The sequence below is a fragment of the Perissodus microlepis genome, chromosome 18 (genome assembly GCF_051167445.1).
Source record: "Perissodus microlepis isolate ML-2025 ecotype Zambia chromosome 18, ASM5116744v1, whole genome shotgun sequence".
In the NCBI taxonomy this organism is placed as follows: domain Eukaryota; kingdom Metazoa; phylum Chordata; class Actinopteri; order Cichliformes; family Cichlidae; genus Perissodus; species Perissodus microlepis.
In genome coordinates this window covers 17,024,555-17,047,209 of record NC_140478.1, presented here as the reverse complement: position 1 = coordinate 17,047,209, position 22,655 = coordinate 17,024,555, and the positions used below count along the sequence as shown (strand labels likewise).

Sequence of the window (22,655 nt, the reverse complement as noted above, 5' to 3'; positions counted from 1 at the left end):
ATTACTGCCCACAAGTACCCATCCAGACAGAGGGGGGGGGGAATCAAAGGTGATGTGCAGGGGAAAAAAGAGAACCTGTTACCAGGTGAATTAAATGGGTACACAAACGTCATTAAATGAAATTTCAATGCTGCAGATTTTATTTTTTCCTGATCCCTTATCATATTAGGTCCTTATTTTTCTGCAGGTAATTATTCTGAAAGAAGACGAGCTGTCCTCTTTTTCCTCTTAACTGAAAATGGATTTAATTTTTAGGAGCATATTTAAAGAGAAAGCATTCAATTTGAAAAAGGGGGATTTTAAAAACAGCAAGGGGCACTTCCAGCTAATCTATTCTCCAGTGATTCCACTTCAGTCACGCTGTTGCGTGCAACAGTTCTTCTGATGATTGAAAGATAGCCGAGCCAGTTTTGTTCAGAGGCAGGCAGCGATTTGTGTCCTCTCAAAAAACCCATCTTAACCTCCATCTTCCCCTCGTCCCTAGTGGATAGAGTCGGGGAGTTTTAATGCTTTATCATTTTTACTTTTCTCATCTCCTCCCCAGTTTCTGTTATCCATTCCTACAAAAACAAATGAAGAGGCACACGCAGACGAGAATATACTTTTTTATATCTCTGCTTTTGTTTTTTTTCTGTGCGCCTGAAAACAACGCCCATTTCCCACTTTGTCCCGAGGCTTCTTCTAATCGTTGAGGCGTACAGAAATTATTTATTCTTTGCAGACTGGATTTCCTCCCCATCTGTCTTGTGAATTTTTTTCCAGACTATTAACATGAGGATGGGTCACCCAGGAAATCAGTGCACCTTCAATCATAGCAACACTGTAAGCCTCTTTACCTTGATGTAGTTTTTAGTTCTGGGGAAGTTTCCCGCTCACTCCCAACCGGTCACAGCAGATGGCCACCTGTCCCTGAGCCTGGTTCTGCTGGATGTTTCTTCCTGTTAAAAAGGAGGGTTTTTTTCTCCCCACTGTCGCCAAGTGTTTGTTCATAAGTTGTCCGATGATTGTTGGTGTTTTCTCTGTAATGTTGTATTACCTTACAATAAAAGTGCTTTGAGGCGACTGTTGTTGTGATTTAGTGCTATAATAAAATTGAATTAAATCATTGCCTGCAATCATTTTTCAATATTTGGCTAATTTCTGGGATCTCTAGTGTGCATGTAGTGAAGAAGAAGCTGGCAGTGTAGCAACAAGGTCTTTATAAAGGCCACAGAAGGCTTCAGTGACTTCAAGTAAATCAAAAGCAGCAAAATGAGGAGAAGCGAGACTACAAAGCAGCGACATGCTAAAGCAGCTTAGGCCTGAGTAGCACTGGTTTAGGCACCTGTCGATGACCGGATGGCAAATGGTTGGTGGTAAACTAAACACTGAGTGGTAGTGTGAAAAAGTGTGACGCAAATCAGAAACGGAGACGGCTTTCAAAATTCAAACAACTTCCAGTTAGAAAGGAGCAACTTTTCCTTTGTGACTGGTGTTTACCAAATGATCTTTGGCTGGTCTCTAGGCCAGTGTGCCTGGGGTCTTAAATAACACACTAGGATGTGTAGAAGGCCTGATGTGGGGTCTGCCAGGACTGTAGGATGAACTTGACTTTGTGGCCTCTCTTCACATTTACCTGTCACATTCATAGATGGTGAAGTTTCTCAGTCTCATTTCTATTTTCACAAGAAAGAAAATCCACCTGGAGAGAGAACTAGTGCACAAATGAGCAAAAATAATGAGGTAAACATGTCGTTCTCATGCCAAAATACAAGAAACAGAAATGCTGGAACCTTATTTTTAAATTGTTTGGCACACTTTGCACTGTTTACGTAATTTTTGCTGAATCTCTGCAACAGTTTTGATTGTCAAGTAAAGAAGACTTCTCTGTGATGTTGCTGTTTAGTGCCTACTGTAAGCTGTAGATGAGTCGATGGATACGTAATTTGCCTTTTGGGGGGTTTAACTTGGAGTATAGTTGCACAGCATTTCATCTCAGAACATGTGTGTTTTTAAGCCATGTTTGTGTGCAAGATAAAGAGTCTTAAAGATAAGAATCGCTTATCTGGACTGCCACTCATAATAAGATGAGTGCGGCCCTTACGTTATTTCTAAATGAGTGGCTGGCTGGGTGTAATATAATTTAAGACGGTCAACATACACAGTGCTGTTGCCTGCAAAGACTGAAGTGTCTAGACCACGGAAGAATAAAAGTACCTCATCAGTTACTGAATAATTTATCCCCAGGTGAACACAGATAATGGCATAAAAGCCAGCAGCATAAATCATTTAATATAGTTTTGACTTGTCGTGAAAGAACCACTCAGTGCACTTGTCTTCTTCTCACTTACCACTCCAGTATATCATTGGTGTCGCTAATACTACTGCCATGCTATCGCAACTACGACCGCTGCCACTCACAGAAAATAAGTAGGTCAAAAGTTTTTGGTTCAGAGCTGTAAAGGTCCAAGTTTTTATAGTAAGAACGGCTCCAATGATCTTTTCCCTCATCTCTATAAAGGCATTTAATCTTTTTATGTTGTTTTTTTGCAGTTTTAAATTCTGTAATTTTATGGTTTGCTATACTCTCCCCCCATTTTCGAGTTATACTGCAGCTGCACCCAGCTGTACACCATCAGCTCATCAGCACCAAATGGTAGAAAGACAAAGTTAGCACTGAGATGGTGAACATTAATCAGTGAAGCAGCCAGGGACGTTTGCTGAAAACATTCTCTGGGGATTGGAGCGCCTTGCGAGCTGAGGGTCATCTTACAGATGGAGACGTTTGCTAAGTTTTTGCAGCTCTGCTACAGTTGCTTAGTCATATTATTAGATTCTCATCAGTGAAGAAGCACATACGCTAAAGCTGTCTACAAAGCTGAAAAGAGAATAAGGTGCAGCAGAGCTTGTCAGTTTAACCAGCCAAGTTTCTTTATTCTTCTGTAGTGCCGACAAAAGGCGACCGAAACGATACAAAAGTTTTAACATGTTAAATTGTGGCTGCGAGAGAAACGACCCAAAGACTTTGTTGCAAAGAATTTTCCTAACAGAGATGTAACGTAGCCCTACTTATCATTAATTTCACATCTAAGGACCAATTTATTACAATTCAAAAGCTTTTCCAGTTGCTGTTATAGTTGCTAGTAATTAATTTGACATTAATTTTTTGACTGCGCAGGCCTGTTTCCCACCAGGACTCTAATCAGCTCTGCTGTCTTTATAAACATCAAATAATAAAGAAAGCCAAAGACGGCTGTGGTTAAAAACAAAGTCAAATTAGGAGAATTCTCCATGTTTTCAGTGTTGCACAAAGTCATGCACAAACAGAGAGATGTTTTCAGAGTATTGCGGCCCAAGACTCTTGCTTCACTCCTTTTCTATACAGTAACTTTACTCTCAATGTAAGTTCATGCTTCCTTTTTACTTTAATTCACCTACTTTGATTGTCTGTGTTATATAGAATAGCTCCCACAGTTTGATTCTCGTGAGTAGGATTGTCACGATGCCAGAATTTCAAACTGGATTCCGATAACCATACTGGTTGGTGCAAATGTATTTGGCTACAGCCCTGTTTATTTCCTTTGCTTCTGGTGACTTGGCAGCATATTATTATTGCTGATCAAATAGAGTTGTTAATTTTGGCTGCTGCTGTCTGTCTACTTGTGGGTAGACTTTTGTCAGCTTCAATCTGGGGCTTTAGGAGAACAGTTTAGACACAAATAATTGTGGTGTGCTGTTAAGTTAACACGGTTTATTGACGTTACAGACCTATTAATACTTCAGTACTGCTGTTGAAACAGGAGCTTTATTGATGAGGACAGGGATTTGGGTTTTTAAAGATGCTTCAGCAAGTTTTTCATGCTATTGTTCGGCTGGCAGCGAGGGGAAGAGCAGTGTGTGAAGTTTTGTGTCAGCTGGAGGAGGCAAAGATGCCACTGTTGGTATTAAAACTGTTGCAAATGAGTATCTAGTCTGATTATATGATTGTAATTTTTTGCAACTTCCTACTTTACCTCAAAACTGCTATCATGTTTTCAGAGGTATAAAAAGTATAAGTACTCTGGTTATCTTTGGCCATGACTGAGCGCGATTCTTCTTAATGTTTTAATTACGTGTGCTGACTTATGTGCTCTGGTTCTAAATACTAAAGAAGTGGCCTAACTCCTGTTCTCTTATCACATCCACAGCCAGGTTACTGTATGTCATCTAAACAGCCTGCTGTTTTCCTTTGTTTCAGTTGAGTTGCAGTTCAAAAAGGACAAAGGCTGGACGGGCACATTGAGGCTGGTGTCCTACTATTCATGAGCCAAAAGCCAGCTGGCATGAATTCTTAATCTCACTCATGAATGGCCATGATTTATTGATGCTGTTCCAGAGGAAAAGTTTCTCCCTATGTCCAAAGGCTACTGCTTCACTCTGAAGTTTTACTGTCCTGAGACAGCGACTACATTACAGTGAAAGGATACATTGAGTTTCAAACATCTACATTCCCTTGTTTCCTTTTCCCCCCTAAATCCTAGGTTAATTTCTCAAGCCCCTTGTTTCCCACATGGCAGTCAGCGGTAATATTAGTCCCTGCTGTACTGTACCAGCGAGCACCATCTTCACTGCAAATCTGACTCAAACAGCTCTCTTGGTTCCCTTGGAAACCAGGTGCTCAAAGATCAGGAAAGATCCATTTCACACTTCAGCAGCGAGCAGAGAGACAAAGAGATGCTTAGACAAAGGGAAAGTGGGAGGGAGAGAGGATTAGAGAGAGAGAGAGCGGTAGGGGGGTAAAGGGAGCTTGACCTTAAAAGATGCCTTCTTTTTACAGCCCCTTTGTCTCGAAACAGAATGGAAATAGCAACAAATAGATCGGGAAAAATTCTTGTTGCGTCCTCTCTCTTGGGGTTTTCTGTCTTTTTAGAGATGCCAGTATGGGTTTATTTAGATGTGTGTCTGTAGAGAAGAGGGTGGAAATGGCTGCAGTTCTAATTTATTGATGCAGCTTTTATTGTTATCAGCTGTAAGGCATGCATGCGTGCTCTTTACACACAGACTAACAGAAGGAGATGGCCTAATGCAGAGAGCCAGCCTGCATCTGAAATGCTGCTAAAGGTCAAGATTTCCACTTATACACAGATGCACTTTTTCACTTGTTAAGAGCTTTCCAGAAAACTCAACATCTCCCGCAAACTCCTACAGTTTGCTATATTCTTAAACACGTTGAACACCCGGGAAAAGAAACCATGCATCTAAGGTTAGATTCTATATATCTCTGTAGGGTTTGTTTTCTGGAAGCTGTGGTGATAATTGTCATGCATTTTTATGTAAGTGAATTAGAGTGGAGCTCTCTGTTCTGTGGTTGAGTAGGTGGGTGAAGCGTTGAGCGTTTTAAACAGGGATAAAGCACTCTGCACAGTTAAAGCAATCAGAGCTGAGACACTTTAATAACAGTGGGCTGTATGAGAGAGCAGCTCTATTTTAAAATATATGCTCTTAATGCTCTTAACTAAATAAATGTATACAACATAGAAGCTCATGCTGATGATCCTAACAGAAACGACAATAACTTAGTTATTCTGAAACAAGTCCTTACTGTTTTATACCCTCATTTTATTATATATACACATATTCTACTGGTCGTATATCAAATATCTAACCAGTCATTCACATGGCAGCAATTCAATGCATTTAGTCATGTAGACGAGGTCAAAAAGACCTGTTGAGGTTCAAATTGAGCCTGAAAATAAGGAAAAACTGTGATTTTGAACGTTTTATGGTTTATTTATTTCAGAAACTGCTGATCTGCTGAGATTTTTCCCACAAAGTCATCTCTAGGGTTTACAGAGACTGGTCTGAAAAAGGGAAAATGTCCAGTGAGCGGTAAATCTCTGTGTGGAAATGCCTAGTCAGAGGTCAGAGGTTAAAGAAAAATGGCCACACTGCTTGGAGCTGATAGGAAAGCTATAGCAACTTAAAAAAAAGACTCATTACAACCAAGGTATACAGAAAAGTATCTCAGAATATACAATATGTTAAACCTTGAGATCGTGCAGCTATAACAAGATCATCTAGCCAATCCAGTGTCAGGACAAAGGCTGCAGTATGAGCAACCTTCATAAAAATAATCACGGCAAAGCATTTAAACAGACATTATTAACACAATTGTACATGTAAAAACATGTTAGTCATATTGCTTAATCGTGTCTGGCGATTAAGGACCCTGGAAAGTACTTCATACCTTCCTTGCCCACAAGCGACTTCTTGGCTTTAAATATATTTTCTCCTCCTGCTGGTAATGCAATTTCTGCATCGGTGTCTATTTCATGCTTTGCCTCGCCAAAGCATGAAATGGACACGATGGACTGGCGTGTCTATTACATGCTTTGCCATGATACTGGGTTGGGCTACAGAAGCAGCAGCAGATCACATCAGATTACAGTACTATCAGCAACTAAGCATCATTTAAAAATCACAGCCTGTCTGAAAATTGTTGCTCACCACCTCCATCTCTTTATGAGGACAGTGTACTCATCTTCTGATGGCTGCTTCCAGCAGGAAAGTGCACCATGTCACGAAGCTCAAATCATCTCAAACAAGTTTCTTCAACATGGCAATGAATTCACTGTACTCAAATGGCCTTCACAGTCCCCACAAAATGCACTGGTAATATCGTCTTTAGACTGGGAGCTTTGAACTTTTTCTAAAGCTAAACCTAAGCAAATGTTGTACCATGAACTCCATCGTCCAGGTCGAATGTTGATGTGTTTCTGTAGCCTGCCTACCACTGAATGTGAACCTTTTTACTTTTTACCATATAGGTCTTTAAGAAACACTTTTATAATCACTAAATCAATCACTAGTCAGGTGTTTTATCCACACCTGACTAGGTGTGGCCAATTAGCACCAGCTGAAAACATTGAGGAGATTAGGGGCTGCAGAGGGACGTAACACCCATTCATTTTAAACAAGACATACTCAGACTTAATACTATAAGACAGAAAAAAACGCTAAAAGTTAGGTAAAACCTGTTCTGTAGTGAGTTATGTTTACGTTTTTACAAACCACAGCATTGAATAAATATGTACTTTATGTAATACAGTACATAAGTTTCACAGATGAGGTTAGGGTTAGGGTTAGGTGGAAATGCATCCATCTAATAAATTCAGACAGATATGGGCAATCTCGTATTGGTAAATGTTCAGTACAGCTTCTTACAGCGTTGAGTAGCTTTGAGGCTCCCCCTCAGTAAGTGCACTACTAATGCTCACCTTGTTGCAGTGGCTTTGTTGAATGGGCGTTTTAAACAGCTGTGACAGCTGTTTTGACGGCTCTGTTGTCCACCGTGTAGCACAATAAACATCGATCTGATCTTAGTCAGGTCGGTGTTATGCATCCAGAAATATTGACATACCACTTTAATGGTGGCAACCGTTTCAACCTGAGCTGTTTTAATTTTTTAATTTTTTATTTATATATTTTTACGGTGAAGAAGGCAAACGTCCAGCAGTCTTTGATTGTCTATTGATCAGGATTGCGGAAAAGCTCTTTGACTCGTAATTGAATGTTCGACTGTCTGTTTACAGAAGCTGCCATCCTGGAAGGAAGCTGCTGCTCCTGTTTGTCAAATCATATGTATTCTGCAATTGCACTAGCCCACAGGACCTGTGGGAGATGTATTTGTGATAGAAATGGCGCTCTGCTGTCATTATAGCTGCATTTGTCAAAGGTGGAAGAATTGCTGTAACTAAATGTCACAGTGTTTTGAAATATTGTGATGGGAGATTTTTTTTTCCTTACTTTGTTATGTTGATTATTTCCAAATGCCACGTGTATTGATGGATGTGTTACGCTGGACTGGATCCTGTTACATTTTTCGCACAGATACACAGACTCTATGAAGTGAAAAGTTAGCAGTTGCTGAAAGGAGGTCATTATCAGCAAAGTTGGTCGGAGCATCAGAGCCTTTTATTTCTGGCTCGGTCAGAAGTCTGAAGTGATTGCAGATATCGTGTCTTTCCTATTGGGGCGAGATAACACAGGGAGATTAATATCTTATGAACCCAGCGTACGACTCCATACACGCTGTTGTGAAAATCCTCTGCAGCAATGCATCAGCTTATTGATGTGCCTGCTGTTTTTCTATATGTACTCACTGCCTTCGCTATTGATTTGCTTTGCTGTGAGACAAACTGTGCAGAGACAGTAGGTGCGCAGGAAAAGTAAATACGCACAGGTGCCGTACACACAGGATCATTTTAAACATTTACTGTATCGTAACTTGCTAAAGTCTTCAAATATATAAGAAGCGCTGTCTCTGCTCACCAGTTGAGCTGTCTGCTTCTCTCTCCCGTGTACACGCACCCCTCATTAACTCGTGAGTGGTTCACTGAGCCCCTCCGTACCGTATAACCACTCTCCTGACTGCAGGCAGAGAGAGACCAGGGCTAATTGGTAACATGGTTATGAGCAGCTGGACTGATACGGGTGGCTGAAGCTGCTCACTTGTCTCACTGACTGTGACCAGAGGCATTAATGTGCAAATGTGCGTGTCTGTTTGTGTGGCCACATAGCTGGCAAGCATGATGCACGGAAATCATATCTGGCTGCAATTTCTAACCTCGACCCTTCAACACGCTGGATGCAATAGAGTAGAGCGATACCCTAATGGGTCGCTTCAGAGCCTTCACTTTACACACTTCAATTACAATTAAATTAATATTGCACACCAGTATATTAGCAATAACCCATAATTATAGTGTTAAAGCATGTTTTTGCACAGAATTTAGAAATTCTAGTGGTTAATTGGTCATCAGCACGTGTCGGGTCAGACTGCTCAGTGCTCAGAGAAACTGCAAAATAACCAGGAGCTACATCTCAGAATCTGCAGGCCTCAGTTAGCATGTTTAATGTTAAAGTTCATGACAGCACAATTAGAAAAAGACTGAACAAGTATGTCTTGTTTGGAAGGGTTTCCAGGAGAAAGCTGCTTCTCTCTAAAAAGAACCTGGCAGCACAGCTTTAGTTTGCAAAGCTGCATCTGAATAAATCTCAAGACCTCTGGAACTACTTGACCTCTGAAAACCATATCAGTGTAAGGCCCTCATACCACCTGTCAAGCATATTGTTGATCATTGAGTTGACCATAAACTCCTCTGTTCCAGAGTCAAAAGCTTGTCCAAAACCGGGTCATGTAACAGTACAATGATCCTAAACACAGCAGCAAATCCACAACAGAATGACTGAAAAAGAAAAGAATCAAGGCGTTGCTTTAGTCCAGACCTCAATCTGATCTAAATGCGCATAAACAAATGCCCACATACCTCAATGAACTGAAGCGATGCTGTAAGGGCGAAGGGGCACAATTCCTCCACAATAATGTGAGAAACAAGTCATACAGAAAATGATTACTTCAAGTTATTTTTGCTAAAGATGGTTATTCAGAGGACTGCATGTGTGCACCTGTAAAAACCTCACTCTCACGGTTCATTTCTCTCTGCCACTGTCTGCTGAAGGAAAAAAATGGTGATAGTGCCTTTGTTTTCCATAATATCTTCCTCTGTGTTTAAATGGTAAATGGTCAAATAACTGGAGCAGCTGTGGAAACTCTGCCCTGTACGAGAGTGAGAAGGTTGGTGAGGAGATGGGCATGCTGTGGTAGTTATTTTATTGATTGTTTCCATTTCTGTAAAAGTCACACAGTGTGCCACTGAACTGAAAACAGCAAGCTCTTTTAGAAAGTCGCAGGTCCCTTTTTTCTGCTTACACATACACAGACCTGCAACTGTAACACTGATTCACCTTTGGCACAACACTTACCCAAGACATACTGCCAGGACAATGCAAAGTCATGACTATCCAGAAGGGCCTAGCCTGAGCTTTAAGCCTTGTGGGGAGACCTAAAGATGGTGTGCAAGTCAGTAAAAGGCTTATTTTAAATTACAAATTTTAGTTTTTGAGTTTCAATAAACTGAAAAATAGAGTCTTAAATATACAGCATACTAAAGTGCAAAAAACAAAACCCCAAAGTTGGACACTAATTTCTAAAAGGATCTACGTGTCAGATGATAACATTTCTAAATAGTCTAATCGGTCTTGAAAATGGAAATATTTGACATGTGTGCCCGGCAAACGAAGTTATAAGCCCCCCAATCTTAAAGGCAGAGTGAGTGAAAGACAGCTCCGAGTTCAGGAGGTTAGCACTCATCTGCAGTTATTCCAGAAAACTGTCTGTTCCTGTTGCTTTCTAATGGACGCAGTGTGTCAATAGGCGGTTGATGGCGCTTGCTTGTGCTGGCAAATCACACAGTAAAGCCACTCGAGGGCTTTTACATTGAAATACTTGAAGATGTGTTTTTGATTGTTGGTCAGTCTTCTCACTGCTGCATGCTGCACTTTTGCACTTAAAGTGTTTTGTGTGTCCTGTGGATTTTTGCAGTACGTGCGTTTCAAACAGTGTTGATTAGCCATCTACCATCTGCTGGGCTCCATGAGGAGAGCAGCTCATTATTCTGCCTGTTGTGTCTGTGTTGAAGCCGTAGCGCCGCTCCAGCTATCAGGCGAAGCTGCGGGGACTCTTCGTATACGAGCAGCGGGGAGCAACTGGATGATGCGCTGTTACTGCGCACAAGTGGCTGAGTTGTCAGCATCTGTCTGACAGAATGAGCTGTCCTCTGGCCAATCTCTATCTCCAACTGTGACAGTACAAAATAGTTCTTTTTTTTAATTTATGATGAGGTGAACTCTAAACCATTGTACAAAAAATACAATCACCTGAATGTCGTTGCACAACATCTTCTACAGTGAAGTAGAATTGTAGCACTGGAAGTACTTTATTTGCTGCCTATGGGTGCTTGATAGGTGGTATTTTTTCGCTTCTGTTTGTTTTTGCCTCATTGTAATGTAATATTTATGTTTTTCAGGACCTTGTTGGCAGCGCCCCACCTCAGAGGAACTGGAAGGGAATAGCCATAGCCCTGCTGGTCATCCTGATCATCTGTTCTCTGATTGTCACCTCTGTTATCCTGCTCAGCCCTGGTGTGTATAGCCCTCTAGGAAATGCACACAAATACACAAACCTGCATGCAAATATGCTAAAACTCAGTGGATGTGTATTTCCAAGGATGCCGAGGATGCTTAATCCTCTTAGGTTATTATATTTATTCAAACAAAATGAGTAATTTACATCACATTACCCGTCCAGTTTCCTAGGAATTATGTGCATTCATAACTGACTATGCCAATGATTTAAACTCATGCAAAAATTACAGTTTTCTCTTTAATATTTCCAGATACTGTACTTTTACTGTACTTAAGTAGTATTTTCAAGTATCTGTGCTTGAGTTTTATTTATTTGACATATTTTTACTTTTATTTCCTACATTTTTACACAAGTATCTGCACTTTTTAATCCTTACATTTTCAGAACAGGACAGGAAGATGAGAGGATATATTTAAAGATAAGGAGTTCTCAGTGGTATCTGATAAACTGGAAATATAAAGCTTACATGCAGTGTCCTCATTTTTTAATCTTATATTGGATCTGTATATGAAATAAAGTTATTTTTTCATATTGTGAAACGTCCAGCAAACCAATCTAATTTTTATACTAACTTTGTGTTGTTCAAGTGCTCTGCAGTTTGGTGCAGGATAAACAGGTTAGCTTGTTGTACTGTGGTGAATTCAGTAACTGAATTCAGTATTTAGACCAGCTGCATACAGTCTAGTATAAAGACAGAATAAATACTATACTGTCAGTGTAGTTGATGGAAATCTGCCAAGGAAGTAAACAAAAATCAAAATATCTGCTTGCCTGTTGCTGAGTTCATTTGTGTAAATCCACCAAGAGCAGCAGATCAGCTGATTGCAGCCTGTACACAGAGAAAATCTCCTGGAGCTCACAACAAAAATTAATGGGTTTCTTTTCTCCAACACTGAGCCAATACAACAACTTAGTATTCCTAAGATAATTTGTTGTGTTTCCGAATCCCACTTCAACCCTTGTATTTTTTGGTTTAGTTGTGGAAGCGTAATCAAAAATAAAGTTTGTATTCCCATGTACTAAAATGAATCTGTTATTGCATTAAAATAGCATTAAGTTCAGTTAGCTTTGCACAACAAGAGCTCTAGAAAAGCTGCTTTTTACTTTTGGACTTTGAGTTCATTTCAGAGCATGTCAAGTAAATAAGATACATCAGAATTCTTACTGGAGTAGTTTTGAACACAGTTTTGAAGTATCTGTAGTTTTGCCACCTCTGAATGTCTCTGACATGTTGATATTCAGCATTCAGACAGATGAGCTATAAATCAGGATCTCTCTGGCTGAGGTACCAGTACACACAATATTCCCATTTCAAAACCTCTATTTACTTATATGTATTTTAGTGCTGTCAGTGTTAATCTTGTTAAAATGACGTTAACGGCATAACAGCATTAACGCGGTTAGCTCGTTAACACGTTAGCGCGGTTAGCTCATTAACACGCTAGTGCCGTGTAGCCCTATGCACAGGGCGATCCGCGTTAACGGAGATTTGCCGCATTAACGTCGTTTTAACACTGACAGCACTAATTTATTTATATTTCTATATTTTTATTTATGTATTTATAACAGTAGCTCTTTTTTACTTTTTCAAACGTATCTATTAGTATACTGTAGGTGGGGGGGGGGTTGAAACTGTGGTCTCAGTGAAGCATGGAGCTATGAAGCTTTTTTTTTTTTAAAAAATAATTAACTAACACTGTCTAGTGTTTGTGTTTGAGAAGGGTGCCAGCTCTTTTCACTGCAAAATAAATCTACCTAAGGGCACTGATTAAAGAACCTTGAACTTGAACTTGAATAGCAAAAAGCATTAGACAAGTGAGACGAAGCTCTGAGAGGGCAAGGCTCTGACAAAGCTACACAGTCACCTCAGCTGATTCTATAAAGTAAAAAATGCTAAAATAATTGTAATACAGTGTGCCAGAAGTTGCAGAAGTTATTGAAAATACCTCCAAAAGCCTTGGATTCTCATGAGCAGCTAATCATTGTTGGCTGTGTCGTAATGTCGCACCAAAATCCATTAGAATGTGTGAAGCTTTTATATTTTCCTGGCAAGAAATCAAGGTGAGGAGAGAGAAAAGTACTAGTTTTTCCAGTGCACACAAATTCTACACACATAGTGTGCAGAAGGAAGCATTTATCTGGCCGTAAAGAGAGGCTCGTGCTCATGACAGGATGTAAGCATTAATGGCGTCCGTCTTAGCCGGGCTGTGATGTTTGGTGGGAATAAAATATTTCTTGTATTAAACTGCTGGTTTAATGGTTTATGGTAAATGGAAAGAGACGCAGCTGCTGAGCTACTAAAGGTATTTTTGGCATTTTGTGCACCACAAAGCAACTGCCATCTACTGTAAATATTATAAGCGATATTTGGAAAACTGGGCAGCTCACACCCAAAAATCTACATAAATGCAGAACACTAAGAGAGGAGTATGCTGAATTTCCCCATTGCAAACACACCTTGGATGAAATTGCTTTAATTTCCTGCTTTTTTTCTCGCTTCTTAGACAGCTGTCTTGAATTGACATGCTTCTCTCTTTAAGGTTTTGCAGAGGACATTGTTTCTCTGCTTGTGATTTTACACCAGTTTTACCCGTCATCATTTCACTAGGTAAACATTTTTAGGTATCATTGTATAAATTCTGAACAAAACCAGGCCTTTTTCAGGGATTAAGGGTTCGGATTACTGACATATTTCCTTCAGCAGTGGATTTAAAGGAAGCCTTGAAAGTTGATGCAAAGAATTTGTGCAGGTTCCCAAACTTCTTTTTTTTTACAAACGCTCTGCCTCTACAAAGTACAGAATCGGTTTAAGGGACACTGATGTGACTTCTCTGATGATGAGTGAAAGAAATGTGAGGTGCTGAGTCTGTAAATCAGAAATGCTTAAATAAGGAGAGATCACTTGGAAAAATGTACCATGGTTTTTGAGATAGAGAAATGAATGTATCTGATGATTAGACCCTGATGACCCATCATGGCTTATTGGAATCTCAGTGGTGATAGGATTTAGAACAGAAACCCTCCGGAGTCTAGACCCTGGTGGTGGTGAATGTGAAGACTGAGGCTTGGATGGATCTCTGACTGAGGTGTGTGTGAGGTGGAGATGGGGAGGAGGTGGGTTGCATGACGGAGAGTCTGAAAGGGAAAATGACAGAGAGCGCAGATTTAAACCACGCAGAGTCGAGGCTGATTGGCTCAAAGAAGGCAGGCGGAAAGATGATGTAATGATGAGTAATGATTATGCACAAGCTTCCTAAAGACTGCAATGGCATTAAATTCACTTCAGAAACATCTCTCTGTAGGTGTGTATGTGAGTGCATTATGTGCACGTCTTGGCATGTCTTTCATAGAAAAGCAAACAGGATGGTGTGAATTAACCAATATAGAATGCATAAATGAAAACAAAAGAGAAGAAGAATACTTTGGGGATCTTTTAAATGTAAGGATTATCAATAAAGAGCAGCGCCCTTGCTTAGGAAAATGTATGTGTGCTTAGTACTGAGGCACTGCACACATGACGCGAGCTTGAGAAATGTCTGACGGTCCCTTAATGTGTTCATTATACTATGGGAGCAAAATATATATCTCTATATATAATTTATGGCAATACACAACTAATGAACACTGGTGTGATCACAGAACTAACAGGACAACAGCTAAATACTAAAATTTTAATGGACGTATGCAAGTAATAAAGTCCAGAAAGACAAAAAGTCCAAACGGTAACTAAGTATTCCTGAACTGTGGACAGTTCTCTGAAACAGTTCGGGCTAAAACGCTTTCTGCTTTGGTGAATTAAAAGATGAGTCGAGTCTCCCGATTGGTCCAGAGTGCAGATGCATCTTCATGATTGTTAAGCGTAATTCTTTGTATCCAACTACAGACTTTCATATGGATGTGGACCTGTAATGAAGCTACTGACGAGTGGATGACTTTTTGAACAAAAGTGATGAATCCTCTGATGCATCATTAGGACTAAAAGACAGGAAACATGGGAAGCCTGGGGTCCAGCTGAATCTTCTGGCTTAATCAAAACAGTCAAATGATTCACAAAATTTTTTTATGGCTGTTATAAACAGAAGCTTTGCAGAAAGATTCTAAAATCAAGTCCTTTTTGCAGTTAGTGAACCACGAGCCATGTGCTGCCTACTTTAATTAGTATAGCCAATATCTCCAAAACAATCTACATGAACACGTAGCACTGAAAGAGGCGTTTGCTGAATTTCCCCATTGCAGAAACGCCTCACATGAAATCGCAGTTGTCTTGATTTGACAACCTTTTTTCCACGGGGAAAGGTTTTACAGAGGACATTGTTTCTCTGCTTGTGATTTTACACCAGTTCTACCAGTCATCTTCTCACTAGGTAATGGCCCTTTTAATGCGCAATTCCATTCAGGCCTGTTTAATGGAGATCATTATGCTGTAAGAACTCCAGCCATTTGTCAGATTGGCAAAGCACCAGAACACTGTTTGCCTCGTGCCGGAAATTAGCTTTCTCCCCTCACTCTGCAGATTCTTACCAGGCAGGAGAGTTTCTATGACGTTTCAAGTCAGTAAACACTCGACAGCACTCGATGTGGTATTTACACGCGCACATCTCGCCGCTCAGTCACAACGCGAAGAGTGCCGAAGAATCTGTCAACTTCCCATTTTGTACAGTAAGACCGGGCTGTCAGCCATCGTGACAACTCCTGTCTTAACGGTGCTTTTCTAAGTAAAGGTGTTCTATAAGATGCCAAAAGGGTTCAAATGTTCACCATTTTTCCTTCCTCACATCCAGACTCACTCGCTTGTTGCCCCCCTGTTGTCTGCTCCACCTGCAGTTCAGCTGTCGGCTTCAGATCTCATTTTGGGTTTTGAGTCGCTGCTGAGAAACTCAGCAGAAAGATGGGAACTGATGCTCTTAGACCAACAGAGCAATACCAGAGGCCTCTTTAATGTTTGTTCTTTGTGCTAAATTGACCCACCTGTAGCAGGGGAGTAGTTGCTGGATTCCACCACCTCCAGAGACAGAAGAGGAATGTACAGTAAAGCAAACGTGTTGATAAAAAAGTCAAAATATTTCCTTCAGTGTTTGCTATAAATAAAAAAAAAAATCTGGCAAGACTGAAAGACATCTATACCGCAAAATAATTTATGACCGTAAATATGTGGGCTTCTGTGTGTCATGTTCAATTTATGCATGTTTATCCTTTTGTGAAATGCTCTGACAGGTGAAGATGACAGCCTGGCCCTTAAGAAGAAAGTAACCGTAGAAGATATTTTTGGTGCAGACCTTCACATCCATGACCCGGACGCTAAATGGCTGAGCGGTGAGTGAGCGAACGTGTGTTTGACGTTTAAAATCCGTCTCTCGTGTCAAAACACAGAACAGATCCAGACGCTTTATGACAGCCGTCACACAGAACATAACAGCGGCATCAAAATCAGGCGTACACGTTCATGCCGCAGCCCGGTTTTTCCACCTATTATTGAAGTTCAGGCAGTTCAATTCCATTCGATAACTGTTCAAGGTTTAAAAAATAAATAAAAAAATAAAAATGTAGGTATCATCGTATAAATTCTAAAAGAAGTCCGGTCTTCTTCCAGCGATTAACAAGTTGGATAACTAACATATTTCCTGCAGCATTGGATTTAGAGGAAGCCTTGAAAAGTTGTTGCATAAGTGTCCAAACTTTTTGTTGAATACTTACAAAACACTCTGTCGGTACAAAGAAAGTGTTGGAACACCCTGTGTTACTAAACCCGCTGATACATCATTAGGACTACAGTGGTGCAGAAGGAAGAAGTTTATATTGGCACTGAAATTATGGGGAAAAGCTGAGTAACGCAGGGAGCCCGAGGGTTCATCCTGCAGCAAAACACCTTCATTACATGGAAAGTCCAGCTCAAGCTGGTTTGGGATGAAATTAATGCAGGGGTGAAAGAAAAAAAGCCTGCAAATGACACACCACATTTTTGTGCTGACCTTTTCAAAACCACTGATTTATATTCATTGCAGAAAGAATTCAAATCATGAAATCAGTTTGGCTGCTGGATGAGAAGAAAAACTGTTTTCATTTAGGATTTGAAGATTTCTAGAGAGAAAATAAAACTCTATTTGTTCAGATGTTGTAAAAACTTTGATTGGTAACATATTTTCTTGGTTTGTCCATACAGTATAGTACAATAGAGTGATTATATTTTCTCATAAAATAAACATTGATAGTCAAGTCACACACAGCCAACGTGCTGGAGCAAGCCCAAAGCCAGACACCCAGCAATAAAGGGAGGCATAGAAATGATTCATAAAGAACAAAGAAAAGCAAAATGAAGGAAAAAGAAAGAAACGGTGCAAAATATCTGACGCTAACGAGTGCAGTGTTTCTATATCTAAAGTTTTGCATTTATTGAACTGTCCTGTCCTTATAAGATACAAATGAGGGATCGGTTGCTGAGCGAGGTGCAACAGCACAAATAAACTGATATAACTGAGCAAATAAAATATGAAATATTTTTTAAACCTGCTTGTTTCTAAAGATAATGAAGTTCCACACTACCTCAAATAAACATTACAATTAGTTCAACAAACAATAACTCTGATTATTCACCTTTAACACACGTTACATCCTTGGAGTCGGCCTTTAAGCCATGCAATACAAACTGAGCATGCTGTGTGCCAGTCAAAGTGAAAAGATGCACACTTAATCAGCATCCCTGTGTCCTCTTTTACCTTAATAAGGTAGAGAATAGGAAGCTGCCACCTGAGCTCATAAAAGCTGGATCAGCTAAGTCTGTGCCCCCTGGTGTTCAGCAGGAGAAGTGCTTTATGTTGTTGAATCAGCACTACTTTGTTCCTGTGGTGGTAACTTTATAATAAGATTGCATCATGATAGATATGATGATAGATAGATAGATGGATAGAGAGATAGAGAGATAGAATCTTCTGCCTCCATCTCTTCTATCCCTACCATCCTCTGTCACACCCACACCACACACCAACCCTCTGCATGTCCTCCTTCACCACATCCATGACTCTTTGAGGTTTTCCTCTTTTCCTCCTGCCTGGCAGCTCCATATTCATCATACTGTGTCTAATATATCCACCATCCCTCCTCTGCACATGTCCAAGCCATCTCAGCCTTGCTTCTCTAACTTTGTCTCCAAACTGCACGACCTGAGTTGTCCCTCTGATGTACTCATTTCTAATCTCGTCCCCCTTCAACTGTGCCACCTGCAGTTCTGCCTCCTGTAATAAATAACACGAACAGTATAAATATAAGAAACAGCAGCAAGAAGGTTTGATACACAGATGTCTTTATGTCCTGACAGGCGTGTTCACCTGTCACAAATAAAAGAAAGCTGTTGTACTTTTTTTTTTTTTTTTTTTACAGAGGAATGATTTTTCCTGAAGCGTTCTTCATGTCAGCCCTGCTGCCTCTGTAGCGTGCAATGGAGTGGGTGCGATGGGTTGTCCATGTTCAGTGACCCCCTGTCTCTCACTGACTCAGTGCCTCCAGTGATGGCAATAATGATTCCAGTCTTGTTGATCCTGCTGGCATGTGTGGCACTGATGATGCCCTCCCAGTAAACAACAGCAAAACAAATGGCACTCGTTGCCACAGACCACAGAAGTTACCAGTAGTTACTTCTTTTTCAGATTAATATCATACAGAGAGAATAGTATAAGAAGTTTTTAAAAGCACAACAAAGTTAAATATTAAAGAAGTGTTTTCTACCCTTTTGGCTTTTGGCTTCAGCTTACCCAGTACAAATGTCTCTGATTTTAATAGCTCATCCAAATAGTTTTTCCCTCTGAACTTCATTCTCAGTTTCATTCAGAAGGGTGTTAAATATTTAAAGCGCTACATTATGACACTGAGTGGATACTTGGGTAGGGCAGGGGTGTCAAACATAAGGCCTGGGGGCAAGAAACAACCTGGCAATCACTACAATCTGGTCCACTGGACATTTGGAAAATGTTGAGTGTTTTCCATTCATATTAAACCAAATTAATTAAGTGATAGATCCACAATTAAATGACAGAAAAGTTCCTGTTTTTTTCTTTTAGAAATTTCTGTTTTTAAAAAACGAAACGAAAAAAAAAACACCCCAGATTTTTCTGTGAATTAACAAAAACTATATTTTATAATTACAGGATAGTCTGGGCAATGAACTGCTAGAATGGTTTCTGTAATTTTACACATTTATCATGTAGCCTCACTGATCCAACCCAATTAAAATAAAAGTGGGACGATGTAAAATTAGTTTGACGTTCCTGCTGTAGGGGCTACAATGGTTGAAAAGTATGAATAACTTTACATAACGGCATATTACGTCACACTTGTTTTTGTTGCTCAACAAACTTATGTAAAGTAAAAATGAATAAAGTAAATAAAGCAAAATGAATGCTGATGCAATACTATTCGCATAAAAGTAAATACTGCGCAGAGAAGGAGCTGCCTTGGTGGAGGTTTGGGCTCTTATACCTTCAAAATAAAGTTCTGATTCAGATTTCAATAAATTTTTAACTCATCAAGTATCTCAATGAAAACATACACACAGAGTCTAAAACAAAAAAAAATAAATTGCTTGTAGTTTGTTTTTGTGCTCCCCTCTCTGTATCCACTACTTTTTAAATTTCTGTTTGCCGAGAGATGAGAAGAAGGCGATTGATTAGGGGAGGAGAAAAAGCATATTTGGTCAGACATAAAATCAAATCTAGAAGATGAGTCATAAAACATTTATATTTTCTGAAATTTTTGCAAATCTGAGTTCTGCTTTATGGTTCTTACAGTCATAAAGAAAGGCTGCCTTAATTAGTAAACAATGTTCAGATCTTTGAGAAGTGAAAGTGCTGCGTTCAACCTCTTCGTAAAAGTCGTACTGCGGTTATTAGCTTGACACACAATGCGTGAAAACACCTGAAGACTCGCATGCGTACTTTTAAATGCAGCTGTTACTTTTCATGTAGCGCACAAGCACAAAACGACCTTACATCTGTCCTTTTGTTCCACTGTGCAGATTGTTCGACTGATTACTTACATTACAGGCTTATTAACATATAATTAGTTAAGTTTGCGTGTTTCTGTGCCCTTCGCTCACAGCCCTGATGAAAACGTCCTCGGCACCTGACAAAACTCCAGGAATCAATTATGTGACATTGCATCTTGTCAGCTACATTAATGCAATCAACCCCCATTTGGCGCTAATGACCTTCTGATAAGAAACCCAATGGGACAAGCTCACACTTGAGCAGTCCTCATCAATATTTTGTGGGCTACATTCACAGCAGTGCGTAATTGATCCCCACTGCTCTTTGATCACCGCTCGCATCGGTAGTCTTTGGACTCACCTATGAGTTTCTCACAGACTCCGATTCAAAGGCAAAGTATTCGACCTTCGGATTGATCTCTAAAACAAAGAGCTCCCACTGTCTGTCTGAAGCGCTCGTATTTTTGAAATACACACAGAGAACAGAGCGTACGGTATATAACAAAACTCACTCCATCCTCATTAAATTCAATCCATTTAATCCAGTTTTACCCTAGAAAGCCCTAGAAGAGTGAAGGCAACTTTAAACAGAGCCCTTTCGCAACCAACAGCAACAACAACAAAAAATTTGTACATCCTTCCTCAGCGGACTCCCATCCTTTTATATTTTGCATGCCCGTCTTTATATTTGATGATGGACTCAATCTTCTTGGGCAAAGATGATGCCAGACAGAGGAGAAATGTTCTCCTCTTTCTCGCAGATGTTTTTCTCTGATCTGCTCTTTGCTGCGGGGGTTTTGTTGCTCTACCTTCCACTTTTAAAATAATCCAAAGATTTTCCAGTGGTTTTCATTCAGCGAACATCCCTGCCCATGTTTTCAGTTCTTGTCTTCTTTAAAAACTTTGTGTGTGTGTTAGGCATCATGTTTTCATGTTTGAAAATACCTCCTTCATCAGTGTTTTGTGATCGGTAACACAGGTCACTGGTCTTTGCCGTGTCATCAGCGTTAGATCCACTAATAATGTTTTTCTTTTCTTTTTCATGATGTGTGACAAACATGAAAAACACTTCTCTTGACGAGAGGACAGCTTCACGTGACGTCCTTCTTCTTGTCTTGTTGTCACAGAAACCTGTCTCAATGCAAACTCGCATAAACTGCAAAATGATGCGTTTTGCCCAAATCCTTTTGGCAATCCGGCTCCTCCCATACCTCAGCAGAAACAAGGGAGCGCAAAAATGTCCACAAAGGTTGATATGACACACTGCAACACAGTTTGAAGGTCACTTCCCAACAGGGTGCATTCATTCTACACTCCTACAATTTGTCCACATCTACTCAATCATCCAGAAAAGGCTAACAGAACTCCTTCACCTTTAGTCTAGAAGGAGTGGAAATGTTATTTAGGCAAGATCACTGTCTGAGTTTCTAATATTAGATAGGAGAGAGCATCCTAGGCACAGATTTTGAGAGACTCTTGTTAGAGACTGCTGGGTCATCGTGACCTCTAAGTCCTTACAAAATGGAGGGGCCTGCTCTGAAAAGAAAAGCCTTTCACAGTCCCTCCTAACCACTGCTACAGCAATGTTTCAGCTTAAGGTCAGTCCTCTAGTTTGCTCTGCTTTGTTCAGGTGAGTCCTTACCAGGTGGAGTGAGAAGGCAGTGGTTTTCTCAGGCTTCCATAAATATGTCCATGCAGTTAGCTTTAATTGGAACTGTATAATTACATCATACAGCACCAAATCGCAACAACAGTCACCTCAAGGTGCTTTATATTGCAAGGCAGACCCTACAATAATACGTACAGAGAAGAACCCAACAATCATATGACCCCCTATGAGGAAGCACTTTGGCACAGTGGGAAGGAAAAACTCCCTTTTAACAGGAAGAAACCCCTGTCAGAACCAGGCTCAGGGAGGGGCGGGGCCATCTGCTGCGACCGGTTGGGGTGAGAGAAGGAAGAAAGGATAAAAGACAGTTTTGTGTTGTTGTTTTTTTAGTAATGAATAAAATCAAATACTTTACATGAACCTTTTAAAATAAAACTTTTTCAATTAATTAAAATTCATATCACAGGTCATACATATGAGAGAAGTACACAAAGCAATGACGGCTTTGCCTGATGTAGCAGATAACTGAAATAGTGGCGCCTTGATGGGCTGCAATTAGTCGTTAATATTTCAAATTAAGTTTTTGTAAATCAGGGTTTTATCATGGTAAAAAAAAATGCTAGCAGTATAAATTTAAATAATTAAGAATCACTGAAGCATATATGTGATACTGTGTGGGGGATCAGTAGTTATATATTATTATTATTATTTATGATGATTTAAAAAGCCTCTGAAACTACAGGAAAAAAGCATCGACTGAATGGCCTAAACAAACTTTCTGACTTCCAGCTGAAATGTTTCTCATAAAATTAATTAATTAAATTTGGCCGAAAATGACACATTTTATATGCATCTGTAGTTCCTGAAAATTGTCAATGATGGGATGCGAGACAAGTGCTTTTGAGTGACACAAACAGATGGTAGCAAAATGTATTTTGCTTACCTGTTTCAGCCTGAGCTGAGACGCTTTCATTGTAACAATTTTTTTATTATTATTATATCTTTATAATCAGATATTATCAGCTTTAGGATATTGATATGCAAGTCTGTGAATTGTAATATTCAGG

The 22,655-nt window shown here is 39.9% G+C and overlaps 1 protein-coding gene across 6 annotated transcripts in view; it reads left to right on the top strand.

Moving 5' to 3' along the window:
* Nucleotides 1–22,655, top strand: part of LOC146367648 (A-type potassium channel modulatory protein DPP6-like) — a 93,828-nt gene that overhangs the window by 46,455 nt on the left and 24,718 nt on the right. For all 6 annotated transcript variants that reach the window (XM_084913373.1, XM_084913374.1, XM_084913370.1 and 3 more), the window contains 2 exons: nucleotides 10,887–11,001; nucleotides 16,220–16,318. In XM_084913373.1, the coding sequence (XP_084769499.1) occupies nucleotides 10,887–11,001; nucleotides 16,220–16,318 (214 nt within the window). The remainder of the gene's footprint in view (nucleotides 1–10,886; nucleotides 11,002–16,219; nucleotides 16,319–22,655) is intronic.